The 27626-nt window shown below is 40.6% G+C and overlaps 1 protein-coding gene across 4 annotated transcripts in view; it reads left to right on the forward strand.

The window, feature by feature from the left end:
* Positions 1 to 2706: 2706 nt before the first annotated feature.
* Positions 2707 to 27626, forward strand: part of DCK (deoxycytidine kinase) — a 62931-nt gene continuing 38011 nt past the window's right edge. For 2 of the 4 annotated variants that reach the window (XM_074228421.1, XM_074228420.1), the window contains exons 1-4: positions 2717 to 2874; positions 14274 to 14389; positions 23071 to 23264; positions 23993 to 24140. In XM_074228421.1, coding sequence (XP_074084522.1) covers positions 2787 to 2874; positions 14274 to 14389; positions 23071 to 23264; positions 23993 to 24140 — 546 coding nt within the window. In that variant the 5' untranslated portion in view covers positions 2717 to 2786. Of the gene's footprint in view, positions 2875 to 14273; positions 14390 to 23070; positions 23265 to 23992; positions 24141 to 27626 lie in introns of all 4 variants that reach the window. The other 2 variants (XM_074228419.1, XM_074228422.1) reach the window with 2 other exon arrangements.

A 27626-nucleotide genomic window follows, 5' to 3' on the forward strand; every position in this document is an offset into this window, starting at 1 on the left:
GGAATACTGTTTGAATTCTTCTTGTACTTTTGAGGGTGTGTTTACTCTGTTACCACTAGCTCTCAAAATCTGGGACAAGAATGTAATGCATATGGCAGTTTCTGACTAAATGAAAATTTCTTTACGTGAAAGCAAGAATACTACAAATACGAGATTGTTTTTATTTGAACATACATGTTATGTTTACAGTATGTTAGAAAATTATAAAACCTATAAGGACATGGTCCCTGTTGTCATGGAGTCATTATCCACTTTATATTAAAGCAGCTTGAAGAAAAAAAATAGATGTAAAATATGAAATACATTATGAAAACTTGTAAGCTAACTGTGCCAATCTTACTTAATGATTATTACCTTAGTACATCATTTTGATTTTAAAAGAGGGAAAATGAATGTCAGAAAAATTCATAACATGTTTTATTTGAGAGATGTAAATAATATATACAGATTGTGGTATGTAATGACCCGAAGAGGTATTTAAAGTCTAGAATTTTTTTTCCCTGTAAGAAACTGAATGCTGTTTATAAAAGGAAAAAAAATTAATAAATAGCTATGTTTGGCCATGATTATTGTGCCTGTCTTTTGAATGATTAGACCTGTTTTTATACAGACATACAAATTAGTAGGATATTTGTGTCTTGGTGGGGTCCTCATGGTTATAGTCTAGTGGTCAGCCCTGAGGGTTCACAGGTATTCAAAGGTGATTAGGCTGGCTCTGGAGACCTGCTCTTGATATAAATAAAAGAATACCTTGATGTAAATCACCTGGCCTTGATGAATTTCATGTTCAAAGACAAAGAAATGGCACATAATTTTGAGCTACTGTTAGTAATATTTGAAAGATCATGGAAAATTGAGAGGTAGCATAAGATTAGAGTCTCCACAGACTATGTAGCTTGTTGTGGATTCTGGAGAAAATTTTAGAATGGTTGAGAGATTGCTTAGGAAACATCTGCCCAGGGAAGCAATCATTGCAAATAGCCAACATGGCTCATAAAGAACAGTTCATGCCCGATGAACCTCATTGGGTTTTTTTTTTTTCCCCAGGATTTCTAGATACTAGAGTGGTTTGCCATCTCCTTTTCCAGATGAGGCAACGAGGTAAAGCAAATTGCCCAGTGACACACAATGTCTGAGACAAGATTTGAACTCGGGAAGATTAAGCCCAGAACTCTAACCATTACACCGTCTAGTTACTTACTAAAGCAATAGAGGAAGGGAATACTGTTGATCTAGTTTACTTAGATTTTTAGCAAAGCTTTTGATAAATTGTACTTAATTTTTTGTAGAGAAAATGGAGAGATAATTAGGTAAAAATTGTATGTCAGATAAGGAGCAAACAGTTGCCTCTCGTTATATCCATTTCAAGAGTTCATTATGTGTATCACTAGATAACTTCCATCTCATTCAGTCTTGGGCCATTAACTTCTTCATTAGGGAATGAATCGTGGAATAATCTTTAAATTTAGAGAACACAATGTCATTAAGCTGGATCTCACCTTTCTAGGGCTCCCACTACTAATAAGTTGAATTTTCCTGCCCTGGATGATTAAAAAACAATATTTTCAAAGTATAAGTTTCTTTTTAAGGCTTTTTTTTTTTTGCAAGGCAAACGGGATTAAAGTGGCTTGCCCAAGGCCACACGGCTAGGTCATTATTAAGTGTCTGAGACCGGGTTTGAACCCAGGTCCTCCTGACTCCAAGGCGGGTGCCTTATCCGCTATGCCACCTAGCCGCCCCAACTATGTTTGTTGTTGTCCAAAATTAATAAATCTGGTCTCGAGGCCTCTCTTACTCTCGGAATTGATCAGAATTAGTTCATTCAAGCACCTTGACAGCCTTAACCCCCTGGGAAGGTAATAGCACCACTCCGCTGAGGACCGCAGCTGCAGACGTGGGGCATCGCACCCCAATCTCCTGTTCAACAGGACGCAGTCGGATCCGATTTTGTGAGTGGACCGGCAGATGCAGCAGAAGAGCCCACGTGGACACGGTGTGCAGAGCACGTGCTGCTCAACACCCCAGCTTGGGCCCCGTTTCTAGGCCCGACGCGTGTGGGTGCAGGGCCCGGGCCAGGGCCAGGGCCAGGGCGCTGGCTGCTCCGAGCAGGCGCCCGGGGCCGCCCAGGCCGCGCGCTGGATGCCTCGGCCGGGCGAGCGCCTGCTGGGCTCCCGGCTCCTGGGGACGTGTCACCGTGTGCTGCCGTTTTAGAAACTTCTGCGGGAGGAGGGCATCTTGGGGGTGCCCGGCGCTCTTAGGGCGGAAGGGGTGCAGAGCGGGGGGACGAGGTACTACTCCGTGGTTCCTCCCAAGGCCCCAAGGCGGTGACCGCCAGTGCTGAGCAACGGAGCGGGGGCGCCCGAGGCACAGAGGCTCCGGGCCCGGCCCGGGAGCGGCAGTCCCGCCTCGGGCGCCCCGCCCCGCGCAGTGCGCAGCCGCGGCGACCCCGGCGAGCGCCCCATCGATCGCTCGGGAATCGGCGCGTCCTCCTCGCCTCTCGGTGCTCTGCGCGGCTACGCTCGCCGGGGGGAGGAAGGAGACCCCCCCCCCCAGCCTCCTTTCTAGACGCCGCGCGGCTCGGCTCGGACTGCGCACGCGCGCGGCTCAGGGCTCCCCCCCCCCCCCGTCGCCGGGGTTGGGGGAGAGAGAGGTCACGGGGAGCATCCTCGGAGGGGCGGGGCCGGAGGAGACCCCGTGACGCCGTCGCCCCGCCCCTCGCCCGCGCGCCAAAATCAAACGGGGCCGACGCCTCCGGCGTTCCCGCGCCTCCGCGCCCGCCGGCAGAGATGGCCACCCCGCCCAAGAGGAGCTGCCCCTCGCCCGCGCCCGGCGGCGCCGCCCGCATCAAGAAGGTCGCCATCGAAGGCAACATCGGTGAGGAGCCCCGCGCAGCCCCAGCCGGGGCCCTGCCCGCCACCTCCCCAGGGAGCAGCTCGGGGCGGCGCGGGGCCCCGGAGGCGGGAGCGCAGAGGCCCGGCGTGCCGGGACCAGCCCGGGGGGGGGGGCCCGCGGCGCCCCCCCCCCGCCCCGCGGCCCCCCAGCTCCGGCGCGGCTTCTCGGCTCCGCCTGGGCGCCCCCGGGGCCCCCACCCCGCCTCCCAGTCTGCGGCCGCCGCGTCGGGTCCTCCCCGGCTGCCCCGGGGCGGCCCCGGAGGCGGGAGGACCCGAGTTCAAGTGCGGCCTCAGACGCTTCGTAATGACCTAGCCGGGTGCCTTGGGCGAGCCGCTGAGCCCCACTGCCTCGCAGACACCCCTAAAATAAAAAGCGCCCCGGTCCTGCTGTCACCGCCCCTCCAAAGCAGTCCTAAGGGTCACAAAAGTATAGCTATGACTCCTTGGCTTGGGCACTCCAGGTCTTTTTTTTCTTGTCTGTTTTAGGTATTTTGCAAGACAATGGGGTTAAGTGGCTTGCCCAAGGCCACACGGCTAGGTCATTCTTTAGGGTCTGAGATCTAACCTGAACTCAGGTCCTCCTGCCTCCAGGGCCGGTGCTCTATCCACTTCACCCTTCCTGCTCCATTTTTAACAAACTAGCAGCATTAGTGCTATCTCGTTGGATTACCATCCTCTTTAACCCCACATCTCTCAGGCTTTCAGGTGTGTGGCCTCCTCAGTCTGGAAAAATCTTTATTTCATCCTCTAGCAATACCCAAGAAGTCTGAATTTATTTCTTTTTCTCTTACAGGGTGTTTGCAGTATCATATTGTAAAAATCTAGATTTCAGATCTGCGAGATCTAATCTGTGGGTCACGATTTCCTCATCTGAAAAATAAGGAGGCTCAACCGGTTGATCTCCAAGGACTCTTCTAATTCTAGATCCTCTCACTCTATTTTTTTATTATTATTTTTTTTATTTTAGGTTTTTTTTTGCTGGGCAATAGGGTTAAGTGGCTTGCCCAAGTCCACACAGCTAGGTAATTATTAAGTGTCTGAGGCTGGATTTGAACTCAGGTACTCCTGACTCCAGGGTCGGCGCTCTATCCACTGTGCCACCTAGCAAACCCGATCCTCTCACTCTAAAAAAACACACATTTTTCCATATATATATATATATATATATATATATATATATATAAAGTTAGTGAATAGCTTAAAAGCAATAACTTTCCCCAGTCTAGAAAACAGGCTAGAATTGGAAAAATGAATTATTTATCAAAGGTATAGTTAGAATCCAATTCTTCAGGATGAAGAATTAAAGAATGTGTCAAAATCTTGGAAATTCAGTACAAAATTGTATAAAAGACACAATTGTAGCAAAAGGAGATAAAATCTCATTAAAAAGTTTTTGAAAATACAAATATTGTCAGGTTGTAGAAATGTAGAAATAAATAAATACATTTTTTTTTTTTTGTTCAGCCATTTTTCATTTTATAGTATTGAAGTACTCAGAGTTAAGTGATTTTCCCAGGGTCATCCAGCTACTAAGTATCTGAGGCTGCTTTGGAACACAGGCAGAGTGTTCCAGGGCTGACAATCCATCCTCTTCACCACCTAGTGGTACATTCATTTACTTTGTACTCCTTAATTCACACACCACTATCTTACATATTTATCAGAAGTTTGTTTTCACTTTCTCCTCTACTAACAATCTTTCTTGAGAATGCTTCCTTCTCCCAGTCCACATTCTGCTTTAGCTTATTCTCAAGTTATCTCACATTTTTCTTCAGATTCAGTCTTTGCTTTCTTCAAGGATCTAAAGACCTCGCCATCATCTAATTTACTCAACTTTTCTCAAATCTCTTCTCAAATTTAGTCTGATCTTAATTACAAAATCCAAATCCCTTTAAATCATCTTTACATTTTTGTTTTCCTCCTACCATCCAGGCCTCTCATTTTCTGTTGTTCTTTCATAACTTTTCAATCAAATATAGTAATGTATTAAAAGCATTTTGCAATTTTAAAGTGTTTTATATCAATTATTATTCTAGTCATTATTAATTTGTAATGTTTCCTTCTCCAACACAGCTGACAACTCTTTTATAACTTAATATGGAGTCTTAAATTTTCTTTGGGAAATTTTGTAAGCTGATAGTTTAGTTCTTAGAGAACAATAATTTATAACAAAGTAGACATAATGGATTTCCTGAATATAGTTTATAAATATATTTGAGAGTATTTTCATTTTTTTTTTTGCAAGGCAATGGGGTTAAGTGGCTTGCCCAAGGCCACACAGCTAGGTCATTATTAAGTGTCCAAGGCTGGATTTGAACTCCGATCTTCCTGACTCCAGGACTGGTGCTCTGTCCACTGCACCACCTAGCTGCCCCAAGTATTTTCATTTTTAATGTCTCTTTTCAAAGTGCTTTTTAGTTTTGATAAAGTCTATGTGAAAAGTGGAGCCAGTTCAAGTATTATAGAGTCATTGGAGCGAGTAGACAAGGCTTTTGTACTTAAATTTTAATTATAGAACAAACCATGGCTTTGACTTGTTCAGGTGAATTATACCTTGCATCAGCACAACATTTTTTGTGGTTTCAAAAGTTTCCAGAAACACTTTTCACTTGACTTTCATTCACACTTGTGAGGTCATTGTTTTTCTCATCTTGTTACTTTTACAAATGAGGAAACTGAGGCCTTGTGAAGTTGTGAAATGCCAAGTTCCCACAGAAAATTGTCAGTGACCTAGAAATCCTCCTTCTGCAGGCTAGAAAGAACTTCGTAACCTTAAGTCCTATTGCCTTTCTTTCCAGACCTTGTTTTTTAAAGGGGTCACTCATTCTGTACTCATACAACCCCTCACCTCGTGCCCCCCTTCAGTGGAACACTATTATGTTTTGTTTATGGTGGGGTCACCTCCTGCCTCTGATCTTAGCATTCAGTGAAGAATGACTTTTGGCACAATGATCTCAGTATAAAACATTAATCATTATGAACTTCTTAGTTCCCATGACTTTTTTCCTAAATTTTTTGCCTGAGTACCATTGGCTGTGTTCTTTTTGCCTCTGTAAAGAATATTAGTGTATTAGCTTGTTCCATAAAAAGGTTGAAAAACTGGACATTTGCCCAGCCAGAAAATAAGAGTAAGCATTGTTCCCCTGCTACAAATCTGTTTTGAGGGTAGTATTTCTTCCACTTTTTAGGATGTGACCAGCATGAATATTCCTTCCTCTTTGACAGCATGAAGAGAAAGCAGAATAGTCTAGTGTTATAAGTTGGGGGGAATGATTTTAGAATCCAGTTGGAACTTTTTTTTTTAAATATATTTTGGTGGTTTTTTGTGAACACCATCTATGCTTTTCACTCCTCTGATTAACATTATGGTGTCTTTTTCAGTGCTTCCTTATATGCCTTTGCTTCTTCTAAATACCATCCTTTTGGTCTCTACACACAGTCCTGTGATCACATGTCTTCCCCTTATCAATTATACTTGTCTCTAGGTCTTACAGATATTTAGAATATATTTAGATCCTTTAGACATTTAGACTATGTTACAATTGCTTACTGTCTTAGGGAGATAGAGATAAGGGAGGGAGGGAGAAAATTTGAACTCAGAATTAAAAAAATGGAGGTTAATTTTTGGCTTTACATATAATTGGAAAAAATTAAAATATAATTTTTAAAGAGTCTTAAAGAAAATTTATATTAAATGTCTTTAACAAGGTGAACTGGTTTGTTTGTTATTAGTAGCATTATTGTTACATACAGTTCTAATTTTAGATAATATCTTGCTCTATAGTTTACAAGTACTTTGACATTCTTTATTTTGTTGGATTTTCACAAAAGTCCTGTGAGGTAGGTAAAGAAAATATTTTTTTTACTCTTTTACAAATGAGGAAATCAAGGTTCATAGAAGTGATTTGTCTAAGATCACACAATAAGCATATTCAGGAGCTAAAACCCTCATTCCAAGAAGGGAACACTTAGATAGACAAATATATCCAGACCTTCTTTGCTCTAAGTGATAATAATTTTAAGGGCATTATCTCAAAGAGGTGAAGATGCCAAATTCTGACTCTCTCTTCCCTGCAGTATCTCTGGGTGATGACTAGGGCCTCTACTCTCTTTGCTGCAGAACAATCCTTTTATTATTTTTTCTTTGTTGACTTTTCTCATAACAGTTCCAAACCTTCTTTTGAGAAGCCTTCTCTGCTATGCTCACTCACTCCTATACCTTTCACTAGAGAACATTGCTTCCTGCTTTACTGATAAAACAGAGTCCATCCTTCTCCCTTTTCAAACCCCATTCTTTCTTATTTGCTCTAGGTCCTGAGGCAGAAGTGACTCTTCTCTTTATGAAGCCCAGTCCCCCTCTTCTTGTTCCCTCTGTCCCATCCTTCTTTCTTCCCTTAGGGCATAGCCCTTTGATCCTTCTCACTTTGATCTCTATTTTGGTCATTGTCTCATCTTCAAACATCTTATCAACTGACTCCCTAAAAACATACTAGTTCTTGTTCATTCTTTGTCTTTAGTTGGACTCTTCTCAGTTCAGAGAGACTGAGAAAAGGCTGTTGGATTTAGAAATTAAGAGATTGCTGACAACGATGAAAAGAATAGTTTTAAGTTTAATGGTGTGACTGAAAGTCAGATTGCTGGGATTTAAAAGTGAGTTGGAGGTGAGGACTTGGTGGCAATGAATGTAGATGTCACACCCCTCACACTTGCAACCTGGATTGCATTTGTTGAGAAAGTGAGGAGGTGGTGAGAAAGTAGAGGCAATCAGTGTAGAAACCTAAAGAGATGGTACTTTATTTTAGGAAGAAGCTGTAAGCACTGCAGTATCCTGATCATTTTCTCCATACTTCTCCAGTTCTAGGCCAGTTCACTTTCTATCCACAGTGTTTGTCAACTGATGGACCAGTTCTTTGAGTTGTTTAATAATAAACATAAGCTGAACAATTAAAGTTCTTCATTTGATTTCTCTTCTGGGGAGGTTTGTCTGCCCTCTTTTGAATGATTTTAGATCTTCAGGAAGCTGGTGCTCTAGAGGATCTTGCTGTCTATGACAGTGACAGACGCATTTTGGCAAGTACACACACACCTCCCTCTTTCATACCTTGCTCTTAATAATCAGGGAATTTTCAAACAGTTTTCTGTGTTGATTTATTTTTGTAAGGACTCTTTTTCTGAAGGCACAAATATGCTTGGAAGGCACATTATCTTTCTGGAGTGTAGAGTCTTAAGGTACCTTTTTGCCCAACTAGTCCAAATTGTTTTTTGTGGTCATCAACCAATAAGCAATTGAAATCTTAGCCTCTAGTTGTTTGAGTTGGCTCTTGGACGAAAATCAATTGCAAACACCTGCCTTGTCCTTTCTCAAACCTTCATCAAGGATCATACAGTCAGAGATCTAGGTAGAAAGGACCTCATAGGTTATCTAGTCCAGTGATGTCAAACTCAAGTAGAAACAGAAGCAAAGCCTAAATAAAGATCCTTTTGGGTTGTATGTTGACTAGAAAACCATTAATTACCATTATCCATGTCTTATTAAGTTTTACTTATTTTTGTCATTTATTTATTTCTCAGTTAACATTTTAACTTAGTTCAAGAGGCACTCGGGAACATTGCAGGCCCTTTTACATGTTTGAATCATCTATTCTAGTCTATCCCCTTTTTATAAATTAGGAAATGGACCTTGGCAGGTGAACTGACTTGTGACCTAGGTCACAAAGGGAGAACATAATAGATTTTATGATTAGAATTCATTTCCTCTTACTTTGAATCCAGAGATCTTTACAGTTTTCCATGCTGTCTATGATAATTTTATGGATACTCTGTATTTTTTGTTTGTTTTGTTTTGCCAGGCAATGGGATTAAGTGACTTGTGCAAGGTCACACAGCTAGGTAATTACGAAATGTCCGAGACTGGTTTTGAACTCAGGTACTTTCTGACTCCAGGCCTGGTGTTCTATCCACTAGCTACTTTTCTGTAATGTTTTAAGTGAACATAATAGATTATTCACATAGAGATGGAAAAGTAAATACCAGGCTCATAGTTATTATTTCCTTTGATAATAGGGTCTGTGGTTCCCCCCCCCCCCCTTTGAACTTAGGTCCTCCTGACTCCAGGGCCAGTGCTCTATCTACTACTCCCACCTAGCTGCCCTCCATTTTCCCCCCCTTTGAGGGGGAAAACATTTAGTTTTTTACCCCCTTTGAGATATTTTGAAATTTCATAAATTCATAAATTTTCTTAACAAACTTGACTGTGACATTCACCTTTATTTGTTCACACCATTTTTACTTCCTCATGTACAACAAATGTTATTAAAGTGCTCTAGCTAAACTTAATCTAAATATGGTGGCACCACTGATGATGAGTCAGTCAGTAAGCTCTTACTAACAATCAATCATCAAATATTTAAGTGCCTGCCATGTGGCAGACACTGCTTAGCTCTGGGAGCAAACAAAGAAAGGCCAAAGACAGTTTCTTGTTTGAGGAACAGCAAGGATGCTGGTGTCATTTTTGCAAGTCCTTTGAATGGGGGGGTGGGGGATATGTCAGGTGTAGGAGCAGCCAGTTTGTGGAAGGCCTTTGAATGAATGCCAAACAGAGGGATTTCACATTTTGATTCTGGAGGTGTTTGGAAACCACTGGATTTATTGAATGGAGAGAGATGTGACATAGACAGATCTGTATTTTGGAAAGATTAATGGATGTGAAGAGGATGAACTGCAGTGGAGAGAGGCTTGAGGCAAGGAGACCAGCCATCAGGCTACTGCCGTGGTCCTGTGTGAAGGGAGGAGGAAGCAAATGCAAGAGGTATTAGGAAGGTAAAACCAACTGGTCTTGGCAATAGATTGACTCTGGGGTCATTGGTTTGAGAGAGAGACTGACCAGGGTGGTGAGTCTGGACGACTGCCTGCCAGGATGTGGGCAAGTGTGGAGGGAGGAAGGATAATGAGTTCAGGTTGGACCTGTTGAGTTTCAGCTAGAGATGTGGACATCTGGAGATGCCAGACTGGAGGTCAGCAGAGAGATGAGGGCTGGAGAAGTAGAACTGAGAATCTTCAGTTTAGGGGAACCAGATGCGATCAGTAAATGAAATTGTTTAGAGGGAGAAGAGAAGAGGGGCCAGGATAGAGCCTTGATGGAGACTTGCTGTTAGTGGGCTCAGTGAGCTCAAAGGGCCAGCAAAGGAACCAGAGGAAGGAGTAGTCAGAGATGTGGGGGCAAAACCAGGAAAGAAGAATCACAAAACAAGAGAGAGGAGAGGGCCATCTACAGAGATAGGGAAGGAAGAGCAAAGTTTAAGAGAAAGTTCCACAAATCTTTTGCATTTTTGTATTTCTTCTACTTTTATTCTCAAATATTCTTGGTATAACTTTGCTTAATTGGGCATTTCACTAACTTTTCCCTTCCAACATTTCTCTCCAGTGTTCTTTACTCTTTTATTAGACAGTATTGTCTACTGGAAGATTTTAGTAATAAGCTTATATAACAAACTGTGATTGCCCTTGATTGTTGTAGTGGTAGTTTTTTTAATTAAAGATTTTATTTATTTTGAGTTTTACAATTTTCCCCCCCAATCTTACTTCCCTCTCCCCACCTCCCACAGAAAGCAATTTGTCAGTCTTTACTTTGTTTTCACTGTATATATACATTGATCCAACTTGAGTGTGATAAGAGAGAAATCATATCCTTAAAGAAGAAACAAAGTATAAGAGATAACAAGATCAGACAATAAAATCAGGTTTTTTTTTTTTTCTAAATTAAAGGGAATAGTCCTTGAACTTTGTTCAAACCCCACAGTTCTTTATCTGGATACAGATGGTATTCTCCATTGTAGACAGCCCCAAATTGTCCTTGATTGTTGCACTGATGAAATGAGCAAGTCCATCAAGGATGATCATCGCCCCCATGTTGCTGTTAGGGTGTACAGTGTTTTTCTGTTTCTGCTCATCTCACTCAGCATCAGTTCATGCAAATCCCTCCTGGCTTCCCGGAATTCCCATCCCTCCTGGTTTCTAATAGAACAATAGTGTTCCATGACATACATATACCACTGTTTGCTAAGCCATTCCCCAGTTGAAGGACATTTACTTGATTTCCAATTCTTTGCCACCACAAACAGGGGTATGAATAATTTTGTACAAGTGATGTTTTTACCCTTTTTCATCATCTCTTCAGGGTATAGACCCAGTAGTGGTATTTCTGGATCAAAGAGGATGCACATTTTTGTTGCCCTTTGGGCATAGTTCCAAATTTCTCCCCAGAAAGGTTGGATGAGTTCACAGCTCCACCAACAATGTAATAGTGTCCCAGATTTCCCACAACCCTTCCAGCAATGATCATTATCCTTTCTGGTTGTTTTGGCCAGTCTGAGCTTTAATTTGCATTTTTCTAATAATTAATGATTTAGAGCAATTTTTCATATGACTATGGATTTCTTTGATCTCATCTGTAAATTGCCTTTGCATATCCTTTGACCATTTGTGAACTGGGGAATGGCTTTTTTTTTTAATATGACTCAGTTCTCTGTATATTTTAGAAATGAGTCCCTTGTCAGAAGCATTAGTTGTAAAGATTGTTTCCCAGTTTATGTAGTGGTAGTTTTTAATCTTGTTTTATTTATGTTATTTCAATTTCCCAAGGCAACTCTTTTTTAAAATTCTTAAGTTACAGAACTGTTTGTTGCTTGTCTTCATTGGGAGTGGAAGTTTTTCACCTGAACCTTCTTAAACAGAAGAAATTTTCTTAGGAACTAATAGTTTTTGTCATTGTTTCTTTTATCTATTACCCTTTGGTTTTGAACACTCAATACAGTTTAAATAGATTAGAAGAGAGCAGTTTCAAGTGTGTCTCATTTATTCTTGGAGTTTGTTGTTGGTTTTGGTTGCTTTCTTTGCTCTTTTAAGTCAATGATCTCCCAGCATATAGTCTGCTGATTCAGAATGACTGGGACATCACAAATGAATCATTCCAATTTCATTTTTTTTTTTTTTTTTTTTAGTTTTTACAAAGCAGTGGGGTTAAGTGACTTTGCCCAAGGTCACACAGCTAGGTAATTACTATGTGTCTGAGGCTGGATTTGAACTCAGTTCCTCTTGACTCCAGAGCCAGTGCTCTATCCATTGTGTCACCTAGCTGACCCCCATTTCATTTTTTTAAATTATATTTTATTTTTTACAATCAGCAAAAATTTACTTTCTCCTTCCCTCCTGCTCAATCCCATATCCAATTTGAGAATGAAAGGAAAACAAAACCCATTACAAATACGTTTAGTGGTGGTGGCTTGGTGGCGCAGTAAATAAAGCACCGGCCCTGGAGTCAGGAGTACCTGAGTTCAAATCCGTTCTCAGACACTAACTACCTAGCTGTGTGGCCTTGGGCAAGCCACTTAACTCCGTTTGCCTTGCAAAAACCTAAAAAACAAACAAACAAAAACCCAAATACATTTAGTAAAGCAAAACAGATTTCCTTTATTGCCTACAAAAAATGCCCGTTTCCCCACTTGATTCTTCCATCCCTATTAACTATCATGTCTTCTGCCTTTTTTTTTTTTGGTAAAAGTTGTTTAAAAGGCTACTTATAATAAATAACCTCAGAGGATCTAAATTTGTATTCTGACTGGCAGGTAATGCTTGGTGACCTTAGGCAAATCATTCAGTCTTTGGTTTCTAAATCTGTAAAATGATGGTCACCATCACTTCTAACTTTAAAGCTATGAAATTCTGATTCTGTGATATATGGCTTGAGATTTCTGTATATTCTACAATCCCTTGACCCTTCATTGCTCACTCATTTCTTAGTCTTGCACCATTTTTTTTCCCACTGGTTCTCTCCCAGGCTCTCTCCTCAGGTTCCCTTTGTATGGAAGTCACTCAGAATTAAAATATGTGTTGATTGAATTTGGAGGGTCTTCTTAAATTCTTCTTGGAATTTCTTTACGCATTCTTAAATAAGCTGCAGTCATTTTCATGGGGTATTTTCCCCAGAGCCTTATCAACCTAAATATCACCAAATATTGCCTATGTTCTATAATAGAATCAGTTACACCAGCTTCTTTACTTCAGTGTAGCCAACCTGGGGCTGCCTTTTCATTTCATTTGTCCTCTAGTTTGATTTCTATTCAGTGTCAAGACTGATAGATATAATTCAGTTCATTCAATTAATTCAGTCTTTGGAAACAGAGAACAACATTGTTCAGAGAAGATCTATACACTGTAATTCTCTCAATGCTCCCTTTTTGTTTGTTTCATGGACTGAAGAATTATTTATTTTTTGTTTTTTGCAAGGCAGTTGGGTTAAGTGACTTGCTCAGAATCACACAGCTAAGTAAGTATTAAGTGTCTGAGATCACATTTGAATTCAGGTCTTCCTGAATTCTAGCCATTGTGCCACCTAGCTGTAGAGGGTTGATGAATTCTTACCAAGTGACTATCATCCTGCTAATGAACCTCTATAATTCATAGCAGGGTTGATTCTTGGAAATCAGACATAGTCTATTGCTAGAAAGACTTTGATTCATGTAATAGGATGGTGGAACCTGTCTGAGTTTGTGTGTCACTTGCCATGGTCCTAGACAAGCCAGGTCATTGGAATAGGACCCTGGGGAACACAATATTTATTGATATTCTCCTTTATAATTAATTTTTGGTCACTTTTATAAAATGTATACATTCCCTTTATTTCTGATGTGGGTGGCTGTGGATATGGGATATTGTTTCAACTTACTGGCAGGAGTATGTGGTTTTGAAAAACTGTTCCCCCCCTTCTTTTTTTTGCCCCTCAAGGGAGGTTTCTGGGGGATATATTTGCAAATAGCTATGTATGAATCATAGTTGAAAAATTGTTAAGACTTAGAAGGTAGGTCTATGACTGACTACTAGCACCCTCTTTCTGCCACAAATACCTCATCTTTACTTTTCCTTTGCTTTTATTTTACATTTAAAATAAAAACTAGAAATTCATTAAAACCACATAATCTTATTACAGATCTATCTTATGTTCTTAAAAACTGAAGAGTCCAAAGACATTTTTGGAAATTGGTTTTTAAACATGTAGGCTAGAGGCAGAGACTTTTGAAACCTTCTGGCCTTCTTGGATCCATTCTTTCAAAGCTTACTGAAGTAGCCTATTTTCATATGCAGACCTGGGATGGAGAAACAAGTTTCCTCCTCAGTTGTTCTTACCTACCTTGATTGATTGATTTCTTCTGCTTGGCCACATTGTGTTAGGCTTCATCAATTAATTGGTAATGAATTGAAATGACTGATCTTGAAAAAAATAATGTAGGCTAGAATATACCTTCTTTTAAGAACAAATTTGTTAAGGTTAATGAATACTCTTAGCACTTCTTTCTGATTGTTGTATTATTTTTTAACCTGTCACAGCTGCGGGGAAGTCAACATTTGTAAATATCCTCAAACAAGTCTCTGATGATTGGGAAGTGGTTCCTGAACCTGTGGCCAGGTGGTGCAACGTTCAGAGCTCGCAGGATGAATTTGAGGTATGAAAATGGTACCGTGCTTATTCTCTGGTGAATGTGGTGATGCTTTGGTTTCTTTGGGTTGCATTCAAATGAATCTCTGACCTTGCCCAACCACAGTGTTTTGTTGTTTCTTATTTCTGATATTCTTCCATTCCAAATAAGAGCAGTCAACCATTATTTCTCAGGAATCTTCTGTGCTAGGCAATATGCTAAGTGCTACAAGTGTTCTGGGAGACTTTTTATATTTGTAGGGTTTTGTTTTTTAAACCTCTTTATTTTTCATATGTTCTAATGACAACTATTAAATTTTTTTCATCATTATCTAAAGGTCTTTCCCTTTGATCTCAAGTTGAAATTCCCATTTTTCCATGTGAGTCATTTTCTCTATACAGTGTTATAGAGGGGGAAATGTGTGTGTGTGAGTGTGTGTGCGTGTGTGTGTGAAACCATGAAATTTTGTTTTATTTCCAACAGTAAAATCTTTTGATGATTTCATTATAAATTTCTATTTTGTCACAATTACTATATTTCTGGAAGATGAAGGAAAAATGCTTATATAATTAAAAGCAGGCAAGGCATACCACAGTTAAAAATAGATATATGTGACAGAAAGTTATTGTCCAGATCTTAATAGGATAAAGTATTGAAAGATGGTTATTTTTAAATCTTAGCTGTTGATATGCGGGAAGGGCAGGAATAACTGCATATTTAAAATGCAAATAGAAAATTAAATGAGAACACCCTAAACCTTGCCACATCCAAAGGAGAGTAGCAAATATGGTGAAGAGTCACCCGAAAATAGATTGAGGGAACTAGAAATCTTTATCCTGGAGAAGATCAGGAGTGGAAGGGTGGGGAGGAGGGAATGATATCTATCTTTTAAGTTCCTGAAGGGTTGGCATTACTTAATCTGTTTGACTCCAAATGACAAAACCAGGAGTAAAGGGGAGGCAAATTTAGGCTTGTAGTCAGGAAAAATTTTCTATTAATGAGAACTATCAAAAATGAAATGGAATAGAATAGATTTTTTTGGGGGGGAAACAATTCAATTTTAAATATCTTGACTTTTGGGATGCTTATAGGACATTTGTGTAAAAAATGACCCCTAAATAGTCAAAGGATATGAACTGTCAGTTTTCAGATGAAAAAAATTAAAGCTTTCTATAGCCATATGAAAAAAATTGTCTAAATCACAATATTAATTGGAGAAATGCAAATTAAAACTCCGAGGGTACTACCTTACATCTCTCATTTTTAGCTAATATGACAGAAAATGATCAATGTTGGAGGAGATTTGGGAAAACAGAGAAACTAATGTAATGTTGTTGAAATTGTGAACCAATCCAGTTATTCTGTTTTTTTTTTTTTTTTGCAAAGCAACGGGATTAAGTGGCTTGCCCAAGGCCACACAGTTAGGTAATTAGTGTCTGAGACCAGATTTGAACTCAGGTACTCCTGACTCCAGGGCTAGTGCTCTATCCACTGTGCCACCTAGCCACCCCTGATCCAATTGTTTTGAAGAGCAATGTGGAGCTAGGTCCAAGGGGCAATGAAACTGTGCATACTCTTTGATCCAGCAATACTATTGCTAGGTCTGTATCCCAAAAAGATTCCCCAAAAGGGAAAAGGATGTACAAAATTTACAAATTATTTATATGTACAAATGTACAAAAATATTTATAGCAACTCCTTTGTGGTGGCAAAGAATTGGAAATTGAGAGGATCCCCATCCATTGGCTGAACATGGATAAATGTAGTGGAATGCTACGTTCTATAAGAAATGATGAGTAGATGATTCAGAAAACCTTTTGTTTTTTATTTCTCATGGTTTTTCTTTTTTGTTCTGCTTCCTTTCAAAGCATAACTAGTATGGAAATATTTAACATGATTGTACAAATATAACCTGTACTGGATTGCTTGTTGTCTTAGCTCAAAATTTTAAGAAAATGAATATTGAATACCATCTTTATATGTTATTAGAAAAAAAATAAAATGCTATCAAGGAAAAAAAGCAGTTGGTAATTTGGGAGAGAATATATAGAAATTATGAACATGGAATGGTGGTATATATCGTTATGTATGTACAGAGATTTGAGTGCATTGTGCATAGAAATAAATCTCTTGAGAGCTCCAAAGAAAGAAGATAGTGAGGGAAGGAAAGTGGCCCCAGGACTGAGCTGTTCCCTTCCTAGGTGAAGTGGAATGATAATCAGGTGGGACCAGGAAGGGAACCATGAGAGTGTTGTTGTGCCTTCCACATCATAACATTCCCCTTTGTGATTATGATCTAGCTTGAATTGACATAAGAAATAAATGGGGGGGGCACTAGGTGGCACAGTGGATAGAGCACTGACCCTGGAATCAGGAGGACTTGAATTCAAATGTGGCCTCAGACTTAATAATTACCCAACTGTATGACCTTGGGCAAGTCACTTAACCCCATTGCCTTGCAAAAAAAACCCCCAAAATTGGGAATTTTGCGGGAACTTTGCAGAAGCCCCAGATGATACCTGAAGGTCTGCAGACAAACCCCGAGCCTATGATCAAATACTTTTGCCCAAATTTTATAATAAAATGCTGTAAACACCCCATGAAAGAAAGAGAAAGAACTCACACTTCTCTGGTTTGAAGGGAGGGCCAAAAATGATTTCACAGTTTTTCTAGCTGGTAGAGCCACTGTGCCTCTCACCCCTAGGTGGGGAAGGGATAACTGTAGTCAGGAAAGCCCCACTGGAGAGCTGATGGAGCGAAGCCATTCCCTCACAGCCCCTGTGTCCAGGCAGGCCCCAAGTCTGGCCATTCTGTCTCCATAACTTCTCTTCTCAAGGCCCCACTGGGCAGGGCAGCCAGGTGTGCCCAGCACTGGGGTGAATTAGAACAACAACAGCAACAATGGGTATTTATTGGCACACATGTGAAAGTGGAAGAGGATCATTTTATAGGTGAGGAAATGGAATCTGAAAAGGCTCATATAGCTAAGTGTCTATGACGGATTTGAACTTGGGTTCTCCAGACTTCAGGGCTATTCTTCCATCTATGACCTGCCTAGTAGCATCTAAGCCAAGCAGGGAGAGGGGAAGGATGGATGACTGATCCAAATTTTTAAAATTGAGAGCCCAGAGGAACTTACCAAGAAAAGACAGGGATTGGAGAGGTGGGGGATGTCCCCAAGTGGAAGGGCTTTGAAGGCAGGTTGGGGAAATCCAGAGTTAGAGCTGAGGTCCAGGAGGCATGACTGACCCTCATTCTACAGCCTCTACCCATGGTCAGGGTTTATTCCCTGTTTTTCCTGCTTTTTCTTCCTCGGTCAGTCCATCTAATCTGCAGCTGGCAGCATACCCTCCCAAAGGGGCAAAGGAGCTTGATCACTTCCCTGCTCACATCTTTCTACCATCTCCTCTGACATAGTAGAAACCACTTAATTCCACATCACTTAGTTTTATAGAGTTTAGCAAACTCTACATGTCTTGGCTTTTTGCTCATTCTGTCTTGTGACCTGGGCCTTTGCAGAAGCTCCTGCCTATATGGTTCCCTCTTCAGGGGACTTCTTAGAGTCCTCTCCTGGGAGGGTTTTTTTTTAAAAATTTATTTATTAAGTGACTTGCCCAAGGTCACACAGCTAGGTAATCTGTGTCTGAGGCTGGATTTGAACTCAGGTCCTCCTGACTCCAGGGCATGTGCTCTATTCACTGTGCCACCTAGCTGCCCGAGGGCTTTTCTTCCCCTCTTCTTCATGTTTCTGCTCCATGTATTTTTAGCAGAATGGCAGCTCCTTGAGAGCAGGGATTGGTTTTCAATAATGTCTTAATAAATGCTTGCTGATTGACTGGAAATAAAGACACCATGCTATATACTAAAGAAGGACCTCAGTTTATAGCTGCTGACTTGAAGCTTCTGTTTTTCTAGAATGTTTTTTTTTTTTTTTTTTAGGTTTTTGCAAGGCAAATGGGGTTAAGTGGCTTGCCCAAGGCCACACAGCTAGGTAATTATTAAGTATCTGAGACCGGATTTGAACCCAGGTACTCCTGACTCCATGGCTGGTGCTTTATCCACTGCCACCTAGTTGCCCCAGAATGGTTTATTCTTTATTCTTTTGCCTGCCCCCTGGTGGCAGAAATATTGTGAGGCACTCTGACTGGCTCCCACTGAACTTATCCTGCATGGGAGGGCGGACAGGGCCCTTTGTACACTAGTCCTGTCTCTGGGCAGGGCTCTGAGCTCTACCTTCCAGCACTGTCTACTTCATGTCCTAACTTCCTTGAGGATGTTTGTTGTGTCCACACCACAGTTAGGCCCTAGATTGTGTCTCCTTTTAGTGGTGGCCTCTTTTGACGCCTGCATCACTCTGGAAAACTGTGGCCGTATATAGGCTGCTGTGAAGCCCACTATGCTGTGACCTTGAGCTCAGGAGCTGAGCTAAATACCTGGCTACCAGAGTGCCTTCTCTGAAGCCTCTTGGGGATCTTTTCTTAATGACTGACATTTGACTGATATGTGTTCTCTTAACAAGGTTAGAGCTTCAAGATTCTATGGCAAAGGGGGGTGGTTAGGTGGCACAGTGGATAGAGCACCGGCCCTGGAGTCAGGAGTACCTGGGTTCAAATTCGGCCTCAGACACTAATTACCTAGCTGTGTGACCTTGGGCAAGCCATTTAACCCCGTTTGTCTTGCAAAAAAACTAAAAAAAACCAGGTTCTATGGCAAAGGGGAAAATTCCCAAAGATTTTGTACTGTCCTCATTTTAAACATCTGCACAGTTTATTTCTATGCTATCAATCAACTCTCAGGTATTTTCAGTCATGGAGGGAAGGTAATAGCCTAGAGATAAGTCTTTTTTTTTTTTTTTTAGGTTTTTGCAAGGCAAACGGAGTTAAGTGGCTTGCCCAAGGCCACACAGCTAGGTAATTAGTAAGTGTCTGAGACCGGATTTGAACCCAGGTACTCCTGACTCCAGGGCCGGTGCTCTATCCACTGTGCCACCTAGTTGTCCTCACCATCTAGCCACCCCCTGAGATAAGTCTTTAAAAGACTATGTAGTCAGTGATTTTGTAGGTGACACATGAAACCATCCATTTGGAGGTGAATAAATTCCACCTACATCTGTACTTTTTTCAGTGAATGAACAGTGGGGACTCTTGGGTAGGGTTCTTTTCAGATTCAGATAATAGGAGCAGGCATATCATCGGGGTCTATTAGAATGTAGGCTTCTTGAGGGCAGTCCTGTTACTGTATTTATTTTTTATTTGGCCAAGTCAGTTGGGGTTGAGTTGTCACAGAGCTAGTGTCAAGAGCCTGAGACCATATTTGAACTGCAGTCCTTCTGACTGCAGGCTGGTGCTTTGCCCCATTTAGCTACTGTTGCTAGATTTTTATCTTTGTATTTCTAGGTGTTTAACAGCATGCTTGATTGAAGCAGGCATGTTGTTTATATTTGTTGAATGACCTACAAAAATTAAATTATCTGTGACGAAGTTTTAATTTAATTTTAATTTCCATTTATGCGGTGTACTAACTCAGAGTAAGAAATAAATTCAAAACTCTGAATTCAATTTGGATACTTCTGTTTGTTTGACTAAACTTTTGCATTTTTTTCTACACAAAAAACCTCTTATCCTTCGACCTCTGAAGTTATGCCTTAGGATCTGTTCAGGATTTCTAGTTATATTCTAGACTGTTCTAGGCTGTTATTCAAAATAAAGGTGTTAATTTTCTCCTCTCTATCATTTGGCACTTTTCTTTCCCTCCCAGACTATTCTTAGACTTCGTCTGTAGCACTAAGCCCTCATGTGTTATCTCTCCTGTGGTTTCAGGAATTGCTTTGTGAAATGTAGCCATATAAGGTTTTTGTGGATCTCTTTTCCAACTGACTCAGAACCTCTTCGGTTTTGCCCTCTATTTTGCTGCCTGGTAACTTAAGGTTATCATACACTTTTCCTTATGAATACTTTCAAATTATCATTTAAAAAGTGCTAAGCCCGTTTTATAAAAGAAAAGGTTATAAATTTTTTTTACATGTCAGTTTTCTATTCTTCACAAGTAGATTTTCTCATATTGAAGCTTTTCAGAAAGTCATACTTTTATGCTTGAAGATGGAATACCATAATCTCTGGAAAAAAAAATTGGGGCATCCAAATGGAGAGACACATCATCACCTATATAGTGGGTGTAGGGACTCTCCACTGGGCAAAAGTTTCGTGAAAGAAATAAGAGGTCTTTGGCCTTACAAAGAGAGGGAACAGTCAGAACAAGAACAAAGTCCATATTGGGTGGGCAACTCCTTAATTTCAAAAGACCTAGAGGGAGGCCCCCAGTGGGGGATTCTAAGAGGACATGAACTAGAGAGATCAGAACGGTATTTGTATTTATGATATGAACTTTCTTATAGAAAATTGAATTTAATTAACATTTTAGAATTGCTTGTACAGAGAACAGAAAAAGATTATGCATGAAACTGCAAATCTCATTTATGTGCAACATGAATTTTTTTTTTCTTTACAATATTTAATAAATTTAGAGTGTATCTTTCAAAGTTGTCATTTTGGGCTAGTAAACTCCCTCATTTTATACCTAAGGAAACTGAGATCCAGCAAAGAGAAATACCTAGCACCCAGATCACAGAGGGCTCAGACCCAGCCAGGCCTTTTGATTCCAATTCCAGCCTCAGACCCAGTGGTAGCAGAGCTTTGCAGAAAGTCCTGGACCATAAAAGGTTCCATTTACATAATGAAAGCTAAACTGCTCAATCTCTTTAGTCTTTGAGGAAGTTTTGATTCAGACCAGTGAGCTTGAAAGCTCTGCCGCTAGTACTTGAGGATTTGTGAAAGAAGTTCATAGTCCTCTAGAATCTTAGGGATTTCAATGTTGTTCGCTCTCAGTCTCCCTGTTTCCAGATTGAGGGACTTTCATCTTTTTGGCCTAGACTCATTCCAATTTTTCTGACTTCTGACCATTTTAATTTTTCTTCTCTGGCCCTTTTCTAGTTATATCTTTTTTTTTTTTTTTTTTTTTTTTTTTTAGGTTTTTGCAAGGCAAATGGGGGTAAGTGGCTTGCCGAAGGCCACACAGCTAGGTAATTATTAAGTGTCTGAGACTGGATTTGAACCCAGGTACTCCTGAATCCAAGGCCAGTGCTTTATCCATTGCGCCACCTAGCCACCCCTCTAGTTATATCTTTAGCATTATATGTTGTCAGTGAATATTTAACTTTTATCAGGACTTTGTATTACTTTTCATGAGGGGGAAGTTGACAATGCAGAGCACTTTTTTTTTTTAGTCCAAAGTCGTTCTATTTTTTAAAATCTAGTGAAGTTTCTAGTTTTTCTTCTGGGCAAATTTCTTCTCTTCCCTTCATAGGGGTGATATGAACAGAGCACTGGGTCTGGAATCAGGAAGACCTGAGTTCAAATCTAGCCTCAGATACTTGCTAGTTGTGTGATCTCAGATAAGTCATTTAACCTCTGCCTGCCCCTTGTAAAATGGGAATAATAAAAGCTTCTCCCTTCCAGGGTTGTTAGGAGGATCTAATGAGATTAAATTGGAAAAGCCCTAAGCACAGGGCCTGGCTCATAGTCGGGGCTTCCTTGTACTACTAGTACCAGGTTTCAGCATAAATGCTGGATATTGCCTAAAGGACCCCATGTGTGTAGCTTTGGTGGTGACAGGAAGGGCCGGGGGGCCTGAAGGACGAAGTGCTGAAGGGCACTCAGTCTGTCTATGAAGCTTCCCTAGAGGGGATGATAGGGGGTAGGTGTAATGTAGTGCTTCCTGTATTCATTGCCTTCTGTAACGTTCATAAGCATCTGACCTGTGAAATGGGGAGTCTTCATCACTTCCTCAATTAAATGGGAATGCAAAGCTGGGAGGGAATTCCTTAAGGAATTTCTGAGTGACAGTGATAAAATGTGCGTGAACACCTGGGAGGCTTCCCCTTTCCTAGGAGAAATGCCAATAAAAAGGAGCATCATATTCATAGGAACATCATGAAGGGAACCGAAATTGATCCCCAGGTTTACCTAGAGCCCCCCTCTTGGAGGATAGGCAACAAGGGATGGTCCTTAGCCCTTCTCAGAAACTGTGGGTCCAACACTTGGGCAGGAGTTGCAGTTCACTTGTGCCTGATGTGTTTAATTCTCACTTTTACTGCTTAGAATACTGTTTACTTCAAGGCCTATGGTGTCCTCCTGTTCCTAACATTTTTTTTTTTTTTTGGCAAGGCAGTGGGGTTAAGTGGCTTGCCCAAGCTAGGTAAATCTGAGGACACAATTGAACTCAGGTCCTCCTGACTCCAGCTCCTGTTCCCTATCCACTGCACCACCAAGCTGCCCCTCCCAACATTGTTTTGAGTAGACTTTTTGCATTTGCCAGCAATGTACTTTACATTTTCCCCCAACAGAATGTAAGCTCTTTGAGCTCAGGGCTTTGTATCTGCAGTGCTCCACTGAGTGTCTGGGACAGAACAGGTGCTATTCAGTTTTTACAGAAAGGATGAATGACTAACATTTTTTGTTGATGGGTGTTGGGAGAAGACAGATTCTTATGTTCTCCTTTTCCCTAGTCTCAGGACTTGGTAGCATTAGCATTGGGAGATAGAGTGGACAAGATTACAGTGAGAATTTAACTACTTTAGCGTTGATAGCAAGAAAATTTTGTTCTTTTCATTTTAACAAGTCTGCTCACTTTAGTTTCTTGTTTTAAAATAGGAACTGACAACGTCTCAGAAAAGTGGTGGAAATGTGCTTCAGATGATGTATGAAAAACCAGAACGATGGTCATTCACCTTCCAGACCTATGCCTGCCTGAGCAGAATTCGAGCTCAACTCTCTGCGCTTAATGGGAAGCTCAGAGAGGCAGAGAAGCCTGTGGTGTTCTTTGAGCGCTCTGTGTATAGTGACAGGTATATTGCTTGGCTCATTAACTTTGCTTAGAAGTTGTTTAGTTTGTTCAGCTTTGAGATGCAAGCAGCTGGGGCAAATTGGGCACATGGAAGTCATGAATGATAGCGACTGCAGCAACTTGGTGCTAATAAGGATCCGTGGTGGATAGTGCACATACCCCTGCCCTTAGGGAGGGCTGCATTGCCCTCCCTCCATCTCAGAATTCTGATTTGCTTTTGTTTATTTGGAAAGAGATTATTTTAAGATGTCCTTTGTGCAAGTCAGAATCCTCCCCTACTCCAATGATTCTAGAATTCAGATTCTCTGACTCTCTAAATCTTTCTTAACTTGCTTGGTGCTGGAAAAAAAAAATTTCCTTTTGTTTAGTGCTGAATATTTTGTGCCAAAATATGAATTTCAAAAACACTAATGATGGTTATAGTTTATTAGTTTCTTCCTAACTATCCTATAAATGAACCTAAAACAACTAAATAATAGATAACTGCAGGAAAGCAGGTATTTTTAAAATATAATATGCTCCACACTGAAAGAGTTAAACTGATTTCCTAGGATTGTGGTAAGTCTGTCTTTTCTGTTCTTGTTCATCTCTGAATCTGAGATTTGAACATCCCTGGATGGCCTGCCCAGCTTTTTATTCTGTTTTTTTATTTGTCATAGTCTCTAGGTGATTGGCAGTGGACTTTCCTCAAAGAGAAATATGTAGTTATATATCCATCTTGTCTTTCAGGTATATTTTTGCATCTAATTTATATGAGTCTGATTGCATGAATGAAACAGAGTGGACAATTTATCAAGACTGGCATGACTGGATGAATAATCAATTTGGTCAGAGCCTTGAACTGGATGGAATAATTTATCTTCGAGCTATTCCAGAGGTGAGATAGAGAAAAACTTTTCTGTGCATTATAAATCTTTGGATTCAAATCTGGTCTCAAACACTTCCTAGCTGTGTAACTCTGGACAAGTCACTTAATCCTGCTTGCCTCACTTTCCTCATCTTTAAAATTAGCCAGGGAAGAAAATGGCAACCACTCCAGTACCTTTGCTAAGAAAACCCCAACTGGGATCACAGAGTCAGACACAACTGAACAGCAGTAGTGTTTGATCTTTTGTTATTCCATTTAGTGGCAAAGAGGGAGATTTAAGTATCCTGATTTTCCAGTCTTTTCAGAATACAGATTAAATTCTTTTGATGTTTACAGTGTCATCTTCTTTGACAAACCTCAAGACCCAGGTTTGGCAAGTCATTCTGAGCCCTTTATCAGACTGGTGCTGAGGAATTTGAGGGGAAATCCCACAACCAATTCCTCAACCCTAGAGCCCCTCATAGCTCCCAGACCTCAGAAATGATAAAGATTGAGGAACCTTTCTAAATGAGCTTGGGGAGAGCATGGGGTTTGGGAAAGAATCCAAGGAGGTCAGGAAATGAATTCATAGTGATGGGAGGAGCCACTTTGAAAATGTGACTTTAGTACCCCAGCTGTTAGATGTGTAAGTATAAATAGGCCACTGGAAGAGCTCTCAGTAATTGCCTTCTTTCAATTTAAGGAAAAGGGTTACAATTTTGTTGTCTTCCTGCCTGCCCCTACCTAATTCCCATCCCTAAAACAAAGTTTTTGATAAGCAGAAATATTATGCATCCTTGCCATAAAAGGAATTCACTGACTCTTTCAGTTGTGTGTAAATATAGTAATATTATTAAGGTCCTCCATTTCTAGTAGATTTAGAACTGAAAGAGACCTTACAAACCTTCTAGTCCAACACTTATTTTTCAGATGAAGAAACTGAGGCCAACACAGGTAAAATAAAGTCATATGTGTATGTGATACTTAAGTACTTACACTCTGGTTGTCTGGCTACAGAAGTGTCTATTGCTATCAATTTTTCTTTTTAAAAATATGCACATTGATGCCTTTTATTTTTTTAGAATAGTCATTTCCCTTTTCCCCCTTTCCCTAGCCTTGGGAAAATGAAAACAGTTAAGCAAAACCCTTCACTCAACCATATCTAATGATATATAATATTCTGTCCCATGAATTCTCTTCCTTTCTGCTTTGAGGGAAGAACTATGTTTCTCCTATGTTCTCTGGAACCTTTATTGGTCTTTTCCAATTACTCAATCTTCCATGATCTTTTTTTTTTAATATTTATTCTCTTTTTGTACAAATAATGTTTTTTTACACATTAATAAAATATTCTTGTTTAAGAGTAAACACAATACCTCCTCCCCCCACAAAATATAGATTCGCTTGAGCAATAAAATAAAGGGGAAAGAAAAAAATTAAAATAAAAAAAGATAATAGTAATAATTGTAGGTATGGCCAGGTGGTACAATGGACGGAGCCCCAGCCCTGGAGCCAGGAGCACCCAAGCCCATATCCGGCCCCATACACCCAACATTCACCCAGCTGTGTGACATGCAAGCCACCCCAACCCCACTGCCCTGCAAAAACCAAAAAAAAGGGAAAAAAAGACCCAAAATAAAATAAAATAGTAATAATAGTAGGGGTGGCTGGGTGGTGGACAGAGCATTGGCCCTTGAGCCAGGAGCACCCAGGTCCAAATCCAGCCTCAGACACCCAACAATCACCCTGCTATGTGGCTCCAGGCAGGCCACCCAGCCCCATTTGCCCTGCACCCCCCCAAATAATAATAATAATAATAATAATAATAATAATAATAATAATAATAATAATAATAAATGTGCTTCAGTCTTTGTTCCAACACCAACAACTCTGTTGCAGGTGGATCACATTCTTTGTGGTAAGTCCATTGCAAAAGTTACTTCCATATTTTTACACTGTTGCCATTGCTGATCACAACTCCCTCCTTTCTTATTTCTCCACTACCATGTACTATATTTTCTCTCTCCTTTCACTCTGACTCTGCTGTAGGGTCGCTGAGTGGCACAGCAGACAGATCCCTGGTCCTGGGGCCAAGAGGCCCTGAGCCCCCATACCACCCCTTAGGCCCAGAATCCACCCGGCCCTGTGGTCCTGGGCAGGCCTTCCATTCCCAGCCCCTTGCAAGAAGTAAGAAAGAAAATGTGTTATATCTGACCACTCTCCCCCCATGGTCCATCCTCTCCTCCTTCATTCACATCCCCACCCCTTCCCCCTGTCCCCCTTCTCTCCTTCTTACTCCAGATGCCTATACCCCATTGAGTACATATGCTGTTTCCTCTCCTAGCCACCTCTGATGAGAATGAAGATTCCCTCATTCCCCCTTGCCTCTCCCCTTCCATATCATTGCAATAGCTCATTGTAATAAAAAAAACTTATTATATGAGTTATCTTGGCCTATTCCCCCTCTCCTTTTTCTTTCTCCCATTCCATTTCCCTTTTTTTCTATTGACTCCATTTTTACACCATATTTTATCTTCGAATTCAGCTTTCTCCTGTGCTTCAACTATAAAAGCTCCCTCTACCTGCTCTATTAACTGAGAAGACTCATAAGAGTATTATCAATGTCATTTTTCTATGCAGGAATATATGCAGTTCATCCTCATTAAGTCCCTCATATTTCCCCCCTCTCCTCCAATCTCCATGCTTCACCTGAGTCCTGTATCTGAAGATCAAGCCTTCTGTTCAGCTCTGGCCATTCCAGAAGGATCATTTGAAATTCCCCTGGTTCATTGAAAGTCCATCTTTTTCCCTGGAAGAAGACATTCAGCCTTGCTGGGTAGTTCATTCTTGGCTGCATTCTAAGCTCTCTTGCCTTCCGGTATATTATATTCCAAGCCCTACGAGCTTCCAATGTAGTTGCTGCTAAGTCCTGTGTGATCCTGACTGCGGCTCCACGATATTTGAACTGTGTCCTTCTGGCTGCGTGTAATATTTTCTCTTTGACTTGGGAGTTCTGGAAGTTGGCTATAATATTCCTAGGGGTTGGTTTTTTGGGATCTCTTCCTCGGGGGGGGGGGGGGGAATCAGTGGATTCTCTCCATTTCTATTTTGCCCTCTGCTTCTAGAATATCAGGGCAATTTTCCTGTAGTAATTCTTTGAAAATGATGTCAAGGCTCTTTTCCTGATCATGACTTTCAGGTATTCCAATAATTTTTAAATTATCTTTCCTAAGTCTGTTTTCCATATCAGTTGTTTTTTCAATGAGATGTTTCACATTTTCTTCTAATTTTTCATTTTTTTTTTGGTTTTGAAGTAATGAATCCTGGTTTCTCGTAAATTCATCAATCTCCCTGAATTCTATTCTTTGTCTGAAGGATTTGTTCTCCTCAGAGAGTTTTCTTATCTCTCTTTCCATCTGGCCAGTTTTACTTTTTAAAGCATTCTTCTCCTCAATAACTTTTTGAACTGTTTTATCTATTTGACCTAAGCTGGTTGTTAGCATGCCATTTTCTTCA

This window comes from Macrotis lagotis, chromosome 3 (genome assembly GCF_037893015.1).
Source record: "Macrotis lagotis isolate mMagLag1 chromosome 3, bilby.v1.9.chrom.fasta, whole genome shotgun sequence".
In the NCBI taxonomy this organism is placed as follows: Eukaryota; Metazoa; Chordata; class Mammalia; order Peramelemorphia; family Peramelidae; genus Macrotis; species Macrotis lagotis.